Source organism: Gasterosteus aculeatus, chromosome 3 (assembly GCF_964276395.1).
Source record: "Gasterosteus aculeatus chromosome 3, fGasAcu3.hap1.1, whole genome shotgun sequence".
In the NCBI taxonomy this organism is placed as follows: domain Eukaryota; kingdom Metazoa; phylum Chordata; class Actinopteri; order Perciformes; family Gasterosteidae; genus Gasterosteus; species Gasterosteus aculeatus.
In genome coordinates, this window is record NC_135690.1 from 9,011,202 (window position 1) to 9,027,175 (window position 15,974).

At 45.3% G+C, this 15,974-nt stretch overlaps 1 protein-coding gene across 2 annotated transcripts; it reads right to left on the bottom strand.

Annotated features, from left to right (window-relative positions):
* Positions 1–33: 33 nt before the first annotated feature.
* Positions 34–12,474, bottom strand: LOC120816619 (integrin alpha-6). Of its 2 annotated transcripts, XM_040172366.2 has the most exons (26): positions 12,094–12,474; positions 8,377–8,504; positions 8,183–8,262; positions 6,553–6,805; positions 6,148–6,279; positions 5,803–6,016; positions 5,523–5,716; positions 5,285–5,382; positions 4,909–5,036; positions 4,732–4,821; positions 4,583–4,644; positions 4,263–4,426; positions 4,036–4,176; positions 3,833–3,945; positions 3,591–3,747; positions 3,413–3,493; positions 3,256–3,335; positions 3,090–3,167; positions 2,886–2,988; positions 2,555–2,722; positions 2,306–2,407; positions 2,093–2,203; positions 1,780–1,878; positions 1,552–1,677; positions 1,328–1,410; positions 34–809 (listed from the first exon to the last, which is right to left on the bottom strand). In XM_040172366.2, the coding sequence occupies exons 1-25, from the start codon at positions 12,372–12,374 to the stop codon at positions 1,342–1,344; spliced, it is 3,252 nt and encodes a 1,083-aa protein (XP_040028300.2). In that variant the 5' UTR covers positions 12,375–12,474; the 3' UTR covers positions 34–809; positions 1,328–1,341. The 2 variants fall into 2 exon arrangements, with proteins under 2 accessions (XP_040028300.2, XP_040028299.2); XM_040172365.2 differs by lacking the exon at positions 1,328–1,410.
* Between the last annotated feature and the right edge of the window lie 3,500 nt (positions 12,475–15,974).

Sequence of the window (15,974 nt, forward strand, 5' to 3'; positions counted from 1 at the left end):
AATTTTGACTCCAATAACGACACATGCATATGATTGTGTTTGAACGTTTTATTAAAGAGAAAGTTTGCTCCTAATTGTTTTTACAGCCAGTGAATAAAAATAATTCTGCAGAAGCTTTGTTTTATATTTAAAAACGGCGTGCTTGACCGCTGAAGTGTAAAGTTTATCCACAAAATACACAATTGATAAACAGTAATAAAAAATCCACTTTTACATGGGGAGGAAATGGCACATTTTCGTTAAAATAAAAAAGATGCCTCTATGCATTACATGACTCTTTGGCCTGTAAGGCATGAAACAGGAAGGCATGAATAATAAATAGAAAACTATTCTGCAACCCATTAAAACAATGTACAAACGCTCTAGCAAACGCCCTCCCTCCCCCAGTCAACACTGAATGTAGTAAACATAGAACACCATTTCCAAAGCTCTAACAGACAGATGTGCAGAACCATCTCCCACTCCACAACTCTTAATTCAGCCTCTGAAGCAGAATGTTTGGAAAGCTGCCCTACACATTGTTCTGCCAGTTATTTTCTTTATATTTATAGTGCACACTGTGCAAAAAGGCAAGAAAAATCAGAAGTTTTGAATTCATTAGTAAGCAACAGATGATCTGTGGGGTGTCGGATTCTCGCTGGCTGTTAAGAATAATGTTCCTTGTCATGCCAGGTTGTCATCCAGGGCTTCTTTTCCAGGTTCTCCCAGTGTCCATTCCTGGGGTTTATTCCCCTCTCCTCCCGCTTGATGCGAACAGCGTTGTAAATTGGAACCTTGTCTTCATTTCTGTCCCGCTTAAAAAAGACAGACTGTGGAGAAGAAAGCAAAACAAAGTATATTTGTTTGGGAAAATGCTATTTCAAGGCATTCAGAGAGAAAAAGGAGGTTGAGACATTCAATGTCATCTGTTTGACAGGCCAAGATTCAGTGAATCTATTGAGAGGCGTAAAGTAGCCATCTGCACGCCTCTCGAAGAAAGGAAACGTGTTCGCAGGTGTTTTCCACCATTAAAGGAAAAGAAGCCTCAGACCAAGTGACTGCATGTGTGATAGCAACAAAAAAGCATTAAGGACGTGATCAAAGCGATGCAGATAAGCCCCAATGGTTTACTTCCTCCCCATCTCCTCCGGCCATGCAGGTAGGCAGTGATGATTCACACATAATCATGAGTGAAAAAATATTCTGCATACCGGTCAGCTTTAATAATAGCATCCATGTCACAGTGCGAGAATTGCCCGCTGCCCGCCCAACACCAGGAAGCTTCGCTAGGCAAAAAAGTAGCGAGAGAGAAAGTTTCACTCATTCATGGCAGGCCGTGTGATTTTACCCTCTCGCTGTTTATTATGCATTTCCTGTGAGTTTCTCTCTTTCTGACGGGTCCTCTTTATTCTTTTTCCCAAAGACTCCGCACTGAGAAGAGGTAAATGGTTAGACATTGTGTGTATTTGCCGCTATGGATGCCGACAGTTGTTCTTTGCAGACCGCTGGGTCGTTACGAGTGATGAGAATGTTGATGAGCTGTATGTGCTTTTATCGGTCCCTCAGTCCTACCTTCCACAGAAGGAAAGCCAACAGGGCCAACAGCAGCAGCGCGAACAGGATGGACAGCACGATGATCCACCACGGCACTCCTCCGGACCGGGCCTCCACCCTCTCTGGGAACACCGTCAGCTTCACCTGGGAAAAGCAAATACAGTGGCGGAACATCTGTAATCGCAGCTCTGCTTTGGAGTTTTGACTACACTGTGTAGTGTACACTATAGTATCGCATAGTATTACCTGTGTCTCAGCATTTGTTAGTACAGTGTTCTTTGATGTGGTATCGACATGCAGAGAGGCCTTTACGATCACCTCCACGCGATGCAGCGAGGAGTAATCCTGTGTGACGGGGAAGGAGAAGCAGGAGATCAAGATTCTCTTAATATTTGTTTCCCTTGAATTAAAAAAAAAGAGTTCAGAATAATAAAGTATTGTTTTTGAACACAACAATACTACTAAAACATGTTTGTGTAATTAGTTTAGTTTATTGAGTTCTACAGCCCGATTTTTGTTTCAATAACTTAAATGTGCTGACATAAAAACAGACGGTTACCTCTATGAATGTGCTGTCCCAGAGGCGAGATTTGAGAGTGATGACGGCATTACTGTCCAAGCCCCGTAGGGGGCACTTTATCGTCACACATTTGGCCCCTTCGAGACAGGTCTGTCGACAAAGAAAGGAGCTCACAGTGATCACTTGTTTGCCACACTAAGGATTACAAACATAGATAACATCTGGCAGTGCACATTGGTAGTGTGGTATTACCAGAGTTTTAAATTTCTTCGTGTCGAGTAAACGTGAAATGGTGCCTTCTTCACTTCTTAGGGGGATTCCTGCTGCTCTTCTCACCCTGGTGTCACTTGGTTCCTTCAAGCAGAAAAAGAAGACATACATTCCGATATTTAATTAAATTAGAGGCTCAAATAAATCTACAATTCTAACCACACACCTCTACTGCTATTTAAAATGAGACACTAAGACGCTAAGACTAACACGTGTTATGTTTTCACTGACCTTGTTAAGAGGGTTGATCGCCGTTTTAGGAGAGCACTCCATGTCCACTCCAGTGGAGCTGATATTCATCAGGTACAGAAGCCATTTCCCTGACGCTACTTCTTTTGGCCAGTGGATGTCGAGGGTGGCCGTGCCAAAGTCTTTCAAGCGCTTTCCCAGATTGATTATCTGCCAATCAAGAGAGGATCAGTGTCCCACATCAGATGATATTGTATCACTATCTTATCAAAGAACAAGTTCATGCAGAATTCTGGAGTACTGAACATTTCAGTGAACTAAAGGGATGCATGAGAACCAGCCTCTTGTGGTCCAGTACCCGTCCTGTACTCACTCTGAAGTTGTGTGTGATGGCGCTGCCAATGTCACTTTCTTGCTTCATGGCTGCCTCACCTTTGACCTTTCCTGAAAAGTACACCTGGGACGGCTCAGCTTGTCTGCGGGGAGGTGGGGCAGTAAAATGCACTTACTATATGAATTTGTGCACACTGTGTGTAAGTGGATATGATGTGTGTGTGTGTGTGTGTATGTTTCTTACCCTAATACAGACAGCTGCAACGTGATGAGCACCTTTGCCTTTGCTTTAACGGGGGCAATGTTATCTTGATTGCTTGTCCTGTATGATTAGAGGTTACAAACAGGTCACGTCGGAAACACATGTATGTATTCATTGATACTATTGATGCAAGCTTAGATTTACTTACGTTTCTAGCTGAAGATCAATCTCCAACTCAGTAGTATCTAGAGAGATGCGTGATGTACCCAGAATAATGTAGAAGGTTGCCTAGATGCATAAATACATAAACATTAATAAGTGCACCTTGTGCAGAGGACATTATCCAAGAGGTGATTTTCTCTCACCTCTGAGTTGCGTTTGAAGGGGTTTCCGAGCTCACAATCGGCCCGAGAACCATTTTTATTGGCTTTGCAGGTTACCTGCCCCTTTGGGAACAAATAACAAGTTCCAATCAGAACCACATTGGAATGTGTGTTCGTGCGCGTGTGTCAATGCGACAGTTACTGGGAAGGAAAGACTCACGCCATCCGCAACGCTGTAAGCAGAGTAGGAAAGGGCGCGCGGGAAGAGGGCGACCACAGAGGCTTCGTGCGCGTCATCTCCATTTAGATTGGACACTTTGACCTCCAAGGCGATGTCCTTCTGCTCACTGAGCGAGATCACCGGCGTGTCGCCCTCCCTTCGGACACACACAAGTTATGAGCCCGCACGTGACGGAGGAAGCAAACGCGATGCTCGTGAGAAAGAAAGGCGTCTTCTCTTACAGTTGTAACGGAGTGAATGTGTCGTCCGTTATCATGTAGCCGTACCGATACATCACTTTCAAGTTGCTTCGGCAAACATTGTCGCTACCGCATCCCTCCTTCAGGAATTGCACCTGCAATCGCATTCACACGCGCAAAACGAGGATTACTGGATCGTCAGTCCTACCACGTGTCGATATGATCAAGCTTTCATGCACAAGCACCTCTGAGCGAATCGTCGATGGCTCATTGGCGTTGAGGACAGGTGTCACCGAGGATGAGCTCTGCCTGCGTTTACGGCCGCTGCCCTTGATGTCCACGGACACGTCGATGGGGATCCCGTGCAGCTTGTCTTGAATATTTTCCTGTAGAATGGCACATTACTCACCACTCACGATGCACGTTGATGAAGAGGAGAAAGAAAGAACATTTCCAGAGCGAGAGCCGTTACCTGGATCTCAAGCTGACGCTTAATGCACTTTTCCTTTCCTTTGGTGTCCATGGTGATGGTCCCTTTGGACTGGTGGCCATTTTCCGAAGGCTCTTTGAAGGTGGCCCTGGATTTGAAATTGTTACGCGTCTTGTCGGCGTCTGCCGCGAGGGAGTATTCCACGGCTAGATGGGACGAAGACAGGGACGTGAGACAGAAGAGGATACAGAAATGACGAATGAAGATGACATTGTGTGTGGTTTCTTCCAGTTGAATCTCCGACGATGACAAGCCCAAAAACACTGTCAAGACGTTAATCAAGACTAAATGGATCGGCTTACTCAGACTGGGACCGTAATCCTTGGGGTTGGCAGTGTAGGTGAAGCAGGCCTCAACCTCCAAGCTGGGGACACAAATAATTCACAATCAGACGCAGTAATGAAATATGTGTTACTTTATCAAAACACCTACACAAAAAAGTCACACTAACCAGACGCCGCTGCCACAGTTCTTTTTGGTGAGGTCGATTTCCTTCGGCGAGAACTTGATTTCCTTCTTGATGCTAATTACTGGACGGGCTCTGGGGAGAACAGAACTCGAGTGAGCAAACGCCGACTGTGACCACAAAGAGAGACGCACGGCGAGAACAACGTGCCTCTCCACTCACTTGAAGACAAAGACGGAGTCAGAGAGCGATCCGACAGCCAAGTCGGGGTAAGCGTTCCTGTCCAGGTCCATGTTTCCTGCCAACGAGTAGCCAAACTGTCTCACCCCTAAAGTCTCGCCGGACAAAACCTGAAGCAGAAGAGACACGCGGTGTGAATAAAGACGCTTACCGTGGTGTTCGTCCGACCAAAAAAGCAACTGGCATAACTTTAGTGTAAAAGTAGCATCACGCTGGGCAATAGCCACACATTTTACATCAACTCATTTTTTAAAGGTTGTTTGTGCTCAACCATGATGCCTTTTCATGGACATGCATTTCTTTGACGAAAACATAACCCACAAATGCAGTTAAACTATCTGAGCAGTTGATTTCATACCTGTGAGGCTGTTTTAGAGTGGAGACCGTTGGCTCCTCCATGGTAGACAAATACAGCCCCTGCGCCTTCATTCTCATAAGGAGCTCCAACTGCAAAATCTGACAAGAAGAACGACACTGGTGACTTGCAGTGGGGTTATGCAGGAACATATATTTCATCCGACCATGGTTTCAGAAAGGGAGGACAGCGGACAGCACTATGCACACGGTATGCAGACACAAAGACATTGCAGCCTTACCCTCGAAACCATCCTGATTGATGTCCCCCAGGTTTTCCACAGCCTGACCAAACATGGAGTCCTTAGTTCCATCTATTCTGATGGGGGTGACTTGGTTCCACTTCCCGGCTTTGTTGACGTAGACGTAGACGGCTCCTCCTATTTCCCCATCCTTCTCAAAGTACTGAGGGGCTCCCACCACTATGTCCAGCCACCTAACAAACGAGGCCATTGTTTGCTTGAGTCATTCGGGTTAAAAACAGAAGTTACCGGTTGGGCGCATTCGCCGGGCGCAACTCACTTGTCCCCGTTGAGATCCAGCACGGTCAGATCGTAGCCGAACGACGAGGCCAGCCCCTCCCCTTGCAGGGTGAACTCTTCTAGCAACGCTTTGGTCGTGTCATCGCCCTTCTTCAGCAGCACCACGGCTCCACTGTGATTGGCTCTGGGAGCTCCGGCCACGACTGTGAGCTGGCCCATCTTGGTCAGAGCCTTACTCGAGTCCAAGGAAAAGCCTGGGACACAACAGACGAGGAAATACTGGTCAGTCGGGTACTTACAATAAGCATCTTTGTGATGATGAGCCAACGAGGCGATGGGGTTGGATTGGAGATGGAAGGGGTGACGGGGGTGAGCTGCGTTTTACCCAGGAAGCTGTTGGGCGGGGCGGGGACCATCTCAGGGTCTTTGAGGTTCTCATCTCCGGTCTCAAAAGGTCCGTCGGAATAGACACCCATAGTAAGTAATGTCATGTTATTTTGTTCCAAGCGTACCACCCCTGGAGGAGAGAGACCAGTTAATCCAGCAGAGATCTCGCTTGTCACAGAGGGATGCAGAGGCCATTACACAATAATTCTAATCAGCAGCGATGTTGAACACACGAGAGAAAGAAATCCTCGCAAGCATCACTTCATCACATCATAGATCAAATGGATTAATGATATGGATTAATAATGACAGATATAAGCAGTTAAATCATCTTACAGTAAATACTTCATAGATTAAACACACACACACACACACACACACACACACACAGACGACAGACTACCTTTCCAGTTGTATGCGCCAGGAGCTCCAAAGATATAGTAGTGGTAGTCTTTGTCAAAGGTGGCAGACATGCCCTGCTGGCAGGAGCCAAACATCTCGTGGGTTTTAGGCCGGCCGGCACAGAAATGCCAGTCTTTCCCCTCTTCTGGCACCCTTGGATCAATAGTCAAGGACTCACTCAGCACGTAGCAGCGGCCGATGATGTCACGGGAATCCACGTCCTTTTTCCGCCGCTGGTAGCGATGGGCACAGGTCTACCACGGAAACAAAAGCACACGGTCAAATCCAGGTGATGTTGATTAAAGGTAGAGGGCTTCGGTTGAAATGACCAATTAAGAGTTTTGATTCCACGGTGATTCACCATTTGAGCTACAGGTCCCATAAATTGCCAATCATTCTATATTTGATTGTAATGTAGAGATGAAACAATTTAGCGATTCATTTAAAAATTCATTTTCGGATTAATTGTACAACTAACACTGTTGAGTTGAGTTGCAGACCGAGCCCCTCTCTGGCTGGGAGGTAGGTTTAGGTGCGTCTCTCAGGCTGGAGGCGGAGATTTTAATGCACCAGGTGGAGAGGATCTGGCGATCAGGGGGGTTGGAGTCACTCACTCACAGGACAGTGAAGAGCGAGCAGTGTGAGAAAGCGAGGTTGAAGAGCTTGGAAAGAGGAGACTGCAGGAATAAAGCTTGCAAAGGCTGAAGAAGGAGCCGGTGAGCTTTTGAGTGGCTGACTACTTATGGCATGAAATGCAAAATCAAATGTCCATATATTTAATGTGTTTTAAAAAGTATTCAAGCTAAAAGTAATTGGATAAAACTTGATTTGTGTGTATTCAGCGGAGTTAAAATCTGGTGAAGTTTAAAGGTTAAAATCATCATTAAATACTGTTTTAAAAATGTATTTAATTTAGTATTGGGATACTTTAAATTTGGGTTGTCTTTCTACTTATTTTGAGGTTAATTTCCAGTAGATTATAAATTAAGTATGTGATGTTGGGTATGTGAATTGATTATGGTTTCATGGGTTATATTTCTTTGACCTTACATTCATGTTTGTATTTCAAGGTTTTTCACCTGGTTTGACTTGGACAATTTTAAAAATAAAAAGCAAGAAAGCAAAGAAGTCCGAATCTTGGTCATTGAGTGGAATCCAGTCTACACTTCTTAGCAAGCTGCCCTTTCAAGTGGGGGGCTGCAGTTTGACCCTCACAAAAGTGAGACACTTGACAAACACCTTCTTTCCTTGCTTTACTTGAGTAGCATTGCATGTCGACTTTTTACTGCAACTAGTTTTTTCCCCAAATGGCTGAACCAGATGGTTATATTTTCATTTCCTTTTTTCCCCCCGAATCTAACGGTACATTTAAATGTCTTTAAATATCCAATTCACAGTCTAAAACCCAAATATCTAACACTTTACATAGAGACAAAAGTACAAAAAGAATCACATAAAATTGAAAAAGACGTTTTTGTCTCTTCTACCTCACAAATGACTGAAATGGTTAACCGATTACCAAAATAGTGGCTGATTCATTTTCGATTAGGTCGTCCAATTGTCTTCAGCTATGCGTCTGTTTATAACACCAAAATGAAGAAATTGAATGGCAATGTTGTGCTGAGACATACCAGAATCTTGCCTCCTGGGCCCTGACTTTTGACTATCACTCCCATCCACTGGTTTTCTTTGCTTTCAGTTCCAGTATCCTCTAAAACCGAGAGGGGGGAGAGACACGCAGAGGACGTTGTTATTCAACAGTCATGGGGAGTGAAACAGCTTGAACCATTTTTGAAACATGCAGCGGTGCCAGCCGATATCTCACCGTTGTTGTCAAACATCACTCTGCTGCAACCACGTGAGGCGGAGGTCACGTCACAGTTGTAGAGTCCCCCCGTCACTTTGGATTTTTGACCCGCCAATCCTTTGGCTGTCGGGGCGCCGACCAGCAGTCTGCGGCGGACACACAAATGACTCTGTTGAAGCACACGCGGATCGATCCAAATGCATCCCGTGGAAGCGGCTGACGCTGGGACACTTATTCTCGGGCAAGCGCTCAGAGTGAGAATCATTCTGGCATTTCATCACGCGTGTCGGTCCACTGTGTCACGCAGCAGCCGTATTCGCACACGCACAAACATCCGCCTGCACCATGATGTTGCGTGTCCTCGCGGTCCAGCTCAGTCAAAGACCCCTTTGAAACGCCGGATGTGGATGATTGAACCAGGCTTTCTATATCACCACACACACACACACACACACACACACACACACAGGCTGCCATTGTCAACGAAGGACAAGAGCAAACGGCACCTCCGAGTCTCAACGTTGGGCATTGAAGTCTCCTGGGTTTCCTACAGAGAAATCCAAACAAGCCATGGATGTCTTCCTTTGAGCTGAAGCTTTGGGGATGCTTACATTGTCAATACACCTCTCTCTCTCTCTCTCTGACATGAAGCAAAACCATCTTTAGCTGGAACACAAAGCCTTTTCCTGTACGCTATATATATATATAATGACTATTGACTTGCGCTGGCATGATGGGGACAAGCAAACAACTAATAAATCGTTCTATATGACAAAAAAAAGCTGGGTAAAACTGTTTACATTGTCTACAGTCATGCTGCAGCAATAAGGGCGGTAAAATGGTCTTTAACTGGGATATTGAGAAAATATGAAGATATATCTTTTAAAAAATGCATTAGAACAAGTCCTCTCAATGAAACAAGCTCCCACACTGTTTATCTCACAGGATTGGTTTGACCTTGTTTTCCAAAACTAGATCACTCTAATTTGGGCCTTTATCTCTGCCTCCTTTTTTAAAAGACACAGAAGTCAAGACTCCTGTGCCAAACAGAAAAAAAAATATATTTTCACAGTGAAAATGAGTGAAGTTGTTTGGGCATCTGATTGAAATAAGACACGTCAAAGACGACCCATTGGACTCTGGGAAATGGGGTCACTGGATCCACGGGCTCCGTTGCATTACTGAATTCTGTGATACTCATTTCGTGTCTCATTTAGCTGTTTCCTTTGGGGTAAAAGCCACCAACACAAATAGCATTATATCAAGATTGCGTTACTGACTAACCAAACAATGTGGACAGCAGAAAGTTAGAGCAGCTCTTGATGCAAATGAAGAAATGCTGACGTGGTGTATTGCGATATTGTGTGTGTGTGTGTGTGTGTGTGTGTGTGTGTTGCACTCGGACACGCAGGCAGAGTGAACAGCCATTTGAGAGAAGTGGCTTGTTGTTGGGTTTCTTTCACTACGGCTGCCGGCCAGGTCACAACCCGTTGCCTAGCAACACCCAGCAGCACCCAAACGCCCAGACCTCCAAATGGGTTGCAGATCCAGAGGTTCATGTCAGGTGATCCAGACTACTGATTTATGTTTCGGCAGCATTCTTTAAACTGTCTCTCCCTCCGATTTTTTATTTTCTCTCTTTGATGTTGGATATCCAGAACTAGCCTGAGGGGAAGGGTGGGGAGAGAGAGACTCTCACACCTGCACCGTCACAGGCAAAGTTGACTGAGAATACTGAACCATACAGTCGTCCCAACTCCTTACCGACCGATTTCTGGGATCTACGGATTCTCCAGAGCAGGTTCTATTCCTCAGAAAAACACATTTTCCATTTCTCTTAAAACTTGCCTAACCTCTCCCTGGGTCTCCCCTGTATATTATTATACAAAGAGCTCCACCTGGCAATTGTGACAGACCAGGGAATGCTACGCGCACACTGACACGCGCGCACATGTTCCTACACGATCATATTGGCTCCTGCTCTTCTGCACGTACGACTCAATTGCAACAAGTTATAGAAGTTGTCGTAGTGATTGCAGCAACGCACTGTGCACACCCAGCTGATGTTGTTAAAATCTAAGTTAGATCTAGCAATCTCTTTTTGATTACCTTCTATCTCTTTTCTATTGCCTCGGGCTAGGAATGTTTAAACCAACCCACTGAGCCCTTCTAACCAGGCGACGCCCCAGCGCTCGGGCCACGGCATGAATCACCACCAGAACGGCACACATGCACGCACAAACACACACAAAGCACCTACAGGCTGCACGTGCGACGCATGTGCGTGCCACTCACAGCGAAACACAGCGGACCGGGAGAGCACTTCGCGTCACTCGCAAAAACAAACAAACGTATACGGACACACATTTGTGTTGGGATACAACACAACGTGCTGCTGATGCTTCAAGCTCATTGAACAAGAACGTGCTGAAATGAGACTTATTTCACAAACACCATGTGGAATATTATTGTATTCCGACAACCTTATACCTTAATTTCCCAGAGACACAACTGTTGCCTATTTGTTTGATTATCGAAGTTCACTACTGACCGTGTTGTTTCAGCACCGACTACTGATGCATTATCTACACCGATATCTGTACACACCACCCTGCCATGTTAGCATTGGGTTTAACCTAACCTGGGTCTTAGAACCTTGTTTAACCTCTGTGGAGAAAGTCAAAGAGTTGGGAACTTCATAACAACGGCCATAATAAGTTTTGGTAGCGTTCAGTGGTACAAACTATGGGGAGCTTTTGGCGTTGAACAAATACAAAATACTATTTGATCCACTGACCAATTACAAGATTTGTTGTTGAAATAGCAAGTCAATAGCAGCAGAAAGAGTTTACGCTGTCATAACCAGGATACGATTCAGATAGTTGCTCTCACACTGTTGCCGGTGTTGAAAGTGTTCTTTAAACATTCGCAGTTTATAAACCTAAACCAAAAACTAGGATGAACTTTCAATATCATGCCTTGTTATAGGTTAAATGATCAAACTATATATGCAGTTTAGACTTTAAAATGAGCTCCACCTCAACTAAGTACAGCATTAAAATACTAAAATACACAGTTTACGTACATTATTTTGATAGTTACTCACTTTGCCAACGACACATTTCCAATTGTTTTATCATTTCACAGTGTGGCATTGCTACTTTTACTAGTCCATCCATCACGACACAGACAAACGTGTGTTTATGCATTTGTGTCTGGTCCATTACAGCGGAACAGATTAAAAGAATTCCAGTGCAGGTTCAAGTTCACGTGGTGGCGCTTCTCCTTTATGCAGAAGGAGGCCCCTGGGAGCCCATAAACATGCCATCAATGATTTAATGAGAGGTTTTGTCTCTGAGAGACAAAGCTCGGTGTCACCTGACCGAGCTGAGAGAAAGTCAGCAAAGACTAAAGGAGTGAGAGAAAGAGTGAGACGCACAGAACAATAGGTCACCTGGAAGGAAAGATTAACAGGAGGTCGTGCTGCGGGTTCCCGTGGAGCAGAAGGAACCGGACAGCGCACTTTGTTGGGGAACTAAACGGACTAATTGCCGAACAAACAAAGTAATTCAGGTCATTTGGAGCCACGTGATTTCCATATCATATTTATTCCTCTTTAAAAAAAAACGCCAACGCGCAGTCGTCGTCCCAGCTGTGGCAGACGCGCGCGCGTACGTACGGAGCCATTCCACGGACACGCAACGCGCGCAGAGCAGCGGAAAAGAGCCCACTTACATTCGCTTGTCCACCGGCTGCAGCTGCCGGTGCATGGCGAGCGAGAAGCCGAACAAGCTGCCCGCTTCCCCGTCCTTCCGCAGCACGTCCCCGGTGTCCAGGTTGAATGCCGACAGGCGTCCGCACGCCAGGAGGAAGACGGCGGTCCACAGCGCGCGCGGGGATCCGACCTCCATGATGAGATCCACTCGGGGGCTGAAAGTTCTCGCGTGTGGTGGAAGCTGAGGTGCTCGCTCGAGGTGGGGCAGAGGGCGACTGGCTGCTGGAGGTGTGGGCGCCATGGGGGGGGAGGGATGGTGTGTACTTCACTTGCACTGTGTCCCTCCCACCGGACGAGCACACACACACACACACACACACACACACACACACACACACACACACACACACACACACACACACACACACACACACACACACCTTGTCCCTGACTTCGGTTTTTTTTCGGGGTTTGTTGAAGTGCTTTTATGCTTGTCTGTTACCGTAATAATAAACCTTTTCGAGGCTTTGTTGAAACATATTTGGGGAAATAATGTTGTGCTTCGGCAGCCTCTTTGTATTTATAAAGTATAACACTATAATAAAGCAGCCAGTGTCCAAGTTTGACAGAGTTTGCACTTGTGCAAAGTCCCACTAAAGGAACAAATTGGCAAAATAAGAGATTGCTATTTGATCACTTGCTTTACTTTCTCACTGTAACGTGTGTTTACTGACTTGCTGGTAACACGTAGAAGTGGAGGCAATTGTCTGGGATTGAGACTAGTGTTATTTAATATAACCTTTTTGACAGAAATAGTAACCTTGCTTGCTTTGGACCAAAGACAAAAAAAATACCAATGTGATGTAGAGAGGGAGGGACAGTGACTGAGATAAAGACAAATATTTAGATCAAAGTAATAGAAGCAGTGTGTTTGCAACATGTAGCCGGTTTCTCCAACCCAGCGATCCAGCTGAAGGCTGAAAATGAATAAAAATGTCAAACGTTACGATCCTCTCTGACAAGCTATCGTGACGGGGCCTGTGTCTCCTGTAACGACTCATTGGATGAGTCACAGAGCCAGAAGGCACCAGGGACCAGACCGGGGCACGGACCCTCACATTAACACGGCCCCTCGCTTGGATGCTTTTCCAGGCATTCCATGAGACGCTGACCCAAAGCCTGTCCCCCGCAACACAGCGCGTCTGCAGACAACGCCGGCTTTGTCTGCAGATTGAGAAGAAGGGCCGCCGGAAAGGGTACGGGAGAAAATAAACTGCCCACAAACAGCACAAAAGGCACAAATAACGGGGCAGAGAGGGAGGAAAGGACAGGCGGGGAATGTGGTTCAATGTGCCAGTCCTCAGGATCTCCAACACTTTCATATGTGTTTGATCTCAAGGAATTGAATCAATGTGTCTTTAAACGTCCTATTTGGAAGTAGTTGAATTCCTTAATCGTGTGATCATCAGCCTCTTTTGGCATCTTTCCCTGTCCAGAGCTTTCAGCCTGCTGGACAATCACTGGTGAATTTTGGTTCTCTCACAGGAAGCAGCCTTATCACTGATCAGAACCACAGTTTGTAAAGCGAGGTGAGGTGTGTTAGAGCGCCATTAGCCAACTTATTAATGGACATATGACACTTCCTCTGTCTGAAATACAAAAACGCAAAAACAACATTCTTTATTGTGTCCTCAACACCACAGCCTGCCAATTACGTTACCCCTCATTTTCTTCTTCTCCTATAATATCCTCCATAGGGAAGTAAAGGACCAACATCTTGTCCACACTTCTATCTACAGTACCAGTCAAAGGTTTGGACACACTTTCTCATTGATTTGAATGAGAAAATGCGTCCAAACGTTCGACATGTACTGTATTTACATTCAGTTAGCATTTTAGTGTAAATGCAGGCGAGTCGTAAGTTACATACGTCTGTAATGGCCTCCAGATCCCTTTGTTAATGAATCATTGATGATTAACTCTCACTCGGGAGCGAATGAATCATTAGTTGAATACATTTATATAAGTAAAAGACTAAGCTTATTTGACACAGTTTTACTTCATCTTCAACAACAAAAAAAGGAATCCAGATACAACGTTACATACGCACGGACACGCCGCAAATGATTTCAATGACCTCGAACCAGGATTACCAAGTGAGTCACGTGTGAGTCTCCGTGTTCAGTGTCACGCGGGCAGAGGAGCACGGACCTCGCCTTGGGTGCTGAAGTAAAGGAATGAGATTGAAAGAAATGTTCTCTGGCGCACACATTCATGCACACGTCTAAAATGCCGCGCCTAGACCCGCCCGAGCCTGGTCCCTTCCTGTATTTGTTCTTCGATATCCAGGTACACTCAGGGAAAATCAACGCACACTCACCTGAGGGTGTGGCAGAGCTGAGTGGTAGGGTGTGTGTGTGTGTGTGTCTGTGCATGTATCAGTATCCCAAGGCTAAGTGTTTCTACAGTGTCATAAAGACACACACACACATAGAGTTTCACAATCATATTGAACTCCCAACCGGAGATCTTTCGCTGGTGCAACACATCAAGGCTCCCTCCTCCGTGAGCCTGTAAGTCTGTTCAGAGAAGGTCACTGCTGAATCACTTTATGGCCCATTCACATTCAGATTAGAGACTGTATGAAGTCTTTGTTGTCTGAAAACATACAGAGCCCTCAACAAGAACACAAAGCACACACAGAGGATGGATGAGCTGTATACGTACAGGTTGGAGGTTAGCTTAAGCTTAAGTCTGGATACAAGAGGGTATCCTGATACCCCAAATACCTTTCCTTCAGCAAGACACTACCGGTACATTCCTGAACTCACAGCGCGCGGAAAAGAAAAGGAAGTTCAATAACTGAAGCTAAATGACCCAGTAATGGTCAACTAGTTCAAACAAACAAAGAGACTTCCTGACCTCATTTCTGAGCACATGTCCTCAGACCAATCAAGTGTGTTGATGGCAATGAATGTCCTGCAGAACAGAAAGAAAGCAAAAATGTATAATTACCCCCTATGTGGTATCTCTTATCATGGTATTGACCCTCTCAGTAGAACGTATACGCTAATATCATAACGACACACACACACACGCATATAGTGAGTCTCAGTCTATTGACTCCAGTCAATGAGGTGTGAGTGTGTGTGTGTGTGTGTGTGTGTGTGTGTGTAATGTGAGATGGCAGGGTTTGTGGGAGTGGTACCTGTATTGGTGGGTCCAGGTGTGTGAGCTGACCTCAGGGGGGGACGAAAGTCGACTTTCATTCTGCTCAGTTTTCCCCTGACAGATTCTCACGTTTTTTTTTTTACTTGTACAGGATCGTGCAGCATTCCATTGAGTTTTATTGTCTTTCCTGTTTTTTTAATTTTTAATTTTGTGTCTTCAACCCTAAAATGTTCTCCATACTTTATTTATAGCATCGATCTGGCTCCACATGGCAACAGGTTAACAACCCTTAACTGTGCAAACAGCTTTACTCCACTACGCCTTTACAGCAAAAGGTTGCTCTATTAATGCTCTTTTACTTTTCCTTGAAATATCTTTGACATTGGATTCTGGGTTCAACAAACACCGCAATCCTGATGTCTCTCTGACAGTCCGTCACCGTGGCTTTTTTGTTAAACTGAGATCAGCTGGGAATATATGCTACGTATATGCCACAGATTCCACTAAATCTACCACTTCAGTCATAGCTCCACTTGGGAAGGTGCGCCCGCACACACGCACACACACACACACACACACACACACACACTATGCACATACCAATGCATAACCATCGTCCGTAACTCAAAACTATCACAACAACAAATCTGTTTCCCCCATAATGCTTTGCTTTGGAGGCCAAAGAGACCTATTCATTGTTGTGTGACAGTCATTGTTAATTCAGACCTCT

Excerpts from the sequence above, each read along its gene's own strand:
- LOC120816619 (XM_040172365.2), bottom strand. The coding sequence starts at position 12,374 with ATGGCGCCCACACCTCCAGCAGCCAGTCGCCCTCTGCCCCACCTCGAG. Across the intron at positions 5,383-5,522 it reads CAATCAGGATGGTTTCGAGG|ATTTTGCAGTTGGAGCTCCT; the intron begins GTAAGGCTGCAA and ends TCTTCTTGTCAG. Across the intron at positions 4,822-4,908 it reads GACTCCGTCTTTGTCTTCAA|AGCCCGTCCAGTAATTAGCA; the intron begins GTGAGTGGAGAG and ends TGTTCTCCCCAG.